Here is a 2,900-nt window from a genome sequence, read left to right on the forward strand (position 1 = left end):
CAGCTGCTCTGAGTTCCCAATGTCAGGCCCTGGGTGCCTCTGCACTGCCGTCTCCTATGCTGGGAGGCTCTTCAGAGTTGCCAGGCCAACTGCAGCTTGCCCTTGAGTCAGCTCATGCCTTCTCTGGTGAACCCCACAGGCCGGTCAGAACCCACTTCCGAGTGCTCCAAAGGATCTCCTTCACACCGGTCGCCATACTGTGTAGACTGGAACTCTGTTCCCAGAACACAACCAGGGCTGGGGCCAGAGTATCCTCAGCTAACGCCACGAAAACGAGGAGGGACATGAAAGACACTGGAGTCTAAAATAAAAGTGTCATGAGAAGAGGCGCGTAGACAGATGCAGCGGGAGCCTGAGTCACGCTAACGCTGGCAAGCGCCCAGGAACGGCCAGCAAGCAGCAGCACTACCCGACTCCCAACTTGCCTCCCGCCCCGCGCGGTCCCTGACGTCATCCCTCTGCGCCAAACGGCCGCGGAGTTTCCGGCTGCGAGGCCGCGGTGGGCGGGGCAGAGTGACTTCACGGGAAGTCGCGCACCGGAAGTGGCTAGGACTGTAAGGAAGTCGCGGGGGCGGGGCGCGGAGGCGATGGGGGGCGGCGGCGGCCGGCGATGAGCGGCGGGAGCGCGTGAGCGAGCCGGGCGGGCGAGGCTGGGGGGCCCCGGAGCGCGAGCCGCAGGGCGGAGGGCGGGGGCGCGAGCGCGGCGGGCGGTGGCGGCGAGGCGGCGGCCGAGAAGATGGCGGACGGCGACAGCGGCAGCGAGCGCGGCGGCGGCGGTGGGCCGGGAGGCTTCCAGCCCGCGTCCCGCGGCGGCGGCGAGCAGGAGACGCAGGAGCTGGCCTCAAAGCGGCTGGACATCCAGAACAAGCGCTTCTACTTAGATGTGAAGCAGAATGCCAAGGGCCGCTTCCTCAAGATCGCCGAGGTGGGCGCGGGCGGTTCCAAGAGCCGCCTGACGCTGTCCATGGCGGTGGCTGCCGAGTTCCGTGACTCTCTGGGCGACTTCATCGAGCACTACGCGCAGCTGGGCCCTAGCAGCCCTGAGCAGCTGGCGGCGGGCGCCGAGGAGGGCGGCGGGCCGCGGCGCGCGCTCAAGAGCGAGTTCCTGGTGCGTGAGAACCGCAAGTACTACCTGGACCTCAAGGAGAACCAGCGCGGCCGCTTCCTGCGCATCCGCCAAACGGTCAACCGCGGCGGTGGCGGCTTCGGCGCGGGTCCCGGGCCCGGCGGCCTGCAGAGCGGCCAGACCATCGCGCTGCCTGCGCAGGGCCTCATCGAGTTCCGCGACGCGCTGGCCAAGCTCATCGACGACTACGGAGGCGAGGACGACGAGCTGGCAGGCGGCCCGGGAGGCGGCGCCGGAGGCCCAGGGGGCGGCCTGTATGGAGAGCTCCCGGAGGGCACCTCTATCACGGTGGACTCCAAGCGCTTCTTCTTCGATGTGGGCTGCAACAAATACGGGGTGTTTCTGCGAGTGAGCGAGGTGAAGCCGTCCTATCGCAATGCCATCACCGTGCCCTTCAAAGCCTGGGGCAAGTTCGGAGGCGCCTTTTGCCGGTATGCGGATGAGATGAAAGAAATCCAGGAACGACAGAGGGATAAGCTTTATGAGCGCCGTGGTGGGGGCAGCGGCGGCGGTGAAGAGTCAGAGGGCGAGGAGGTGGATGAGGATTGAAACAGGCAGCTTCCCCGACAGGCCTCCGCCACCCCACCACCATCTCCTTGGCTGGAGAATTCCCCTTCCTGCTCATCCCCAGTGAGTAGTGGAGAGGGAGCAAGGGAGGCCGCAGAGGGGAAAAAACAAAACATAATATAGTTAAGAGAAATAATCATAAGAGAACAGTGACGGACAACTTGAGAAAAGCAGTCAAGTTCCAAGGAACTGACAGCAACCTGCAAAGAAGAAGACAACAGCATCTCTTCACCTGCGTAAAATAGTCTCAGCTTCTGTTGTTTCTCAACTGAGGTTCCTAAACCCATCAGGATAACCCCTGAAGGGAGTAGATCCTTGCGCATCTGGGGCAAGAAACACGTCCAAGTTACCCAGACCATTGGTAACAGTTGCATTTAGGTTGTACCTGGGTAATCTGGCATAAAAGATCTCTCTAGGCCTCATTGTTGCAGTGTCCGTCCCTTCACATCCATTGAAATCAGCATTTTGGATCTAGGTCTTCATGGAATCCTTGAGAGGCCTTTACAGTTACCCAGTTCTGAGGGTTCAGGTTCACGAAGAGAAATGCAACTTGGGATAATCGTGAACAGGTTAAAGATAAGAATTCTAGAAGCCATCTAAGAATACAGAACCAAATTGTATCCATTTTTTTTAAAAAAATGGTTTTGCATGGAACCTGGACCAAGGCAAATAATGTCTTTTCTTTGAAGAATTGTTTTCCGGGATGCCAGTGGATTCAGATATCAGTGCTTGAAGTAGAATCCATTACTAAAATAGTTTCAAAGTCGACAAATTTTCGAAGATAAAAGCAGTTTCACATTAGGGGTTGCTGAGGTAGGCACGAGAAAAAGTCAGGCATAAAGCACAAGGCAGACTGTTTGAGTGGATTGGTTGCTGCTCACTAAAGTTCTTCCCCTGATCTCTTAATACAGAGGTCATTACCAAGAAATGGCTTTGGTATGAATGAGAGCCAGATCTCCACTGTGTGAGCCAGTGCATTATGGCTAATTCGGCTGTTACAGCCACTGGTTGGCTGGATTTTAAACCATAAAACTTGAAGATTACCTACAAAAGGAACAGTGTGGCTATAAGCCTGAGCTTTAATGGAATATACATCCTCATGGAAAAGTTAGGAATAACCAAAACTGAAGTCTTAATTTACCTTCAGTTTAATCTGTGGATTTGTTCAAATACTAAAGATCCTCAGGTCCAGAATTCCAGCATCGTT

At 56.7% G+C, this 2,900-nt stretch overlaps 1 protein-coding gene across 1 annotated transcript; it reads left to right on the forward strand.

Moving 5' to 3' along the window:
- Positions 1–555: 555 nt before the first annotated feature.
- Positions 556–2,335, forward strand: PURB (purine rich element binding protein B). The gene has a single exon (XM_074379736.1). The coding sequence runs from the start codon at positions 737–739 to the stop codon at positions 1,673–1,675; it is 939 nt and encodes a 312-aa protein (XP_074235837.1). The 5' UTR covers positions 556–736; the 3' UTR covers positions 1,676–2,335.
- The last annotated feature ends 565 nt before the right edge of the window (positions 2,336–2,900 follow it).

Source organism: Saimiri boliviensis, chromosome 10, assembly GCF_048565385.1.
Source record: "Saimiri boliviensis isolate mSaiBol1 chromosome 10, mSaiBol1.pri, whole genome shotgun sequence".
Classification (NCBI taxonomy): Eukaryota; Metazoa; Chordata; class Mammalia; order Primates; family Cebidae; genus Saimiri; species Saimiri boliviensis.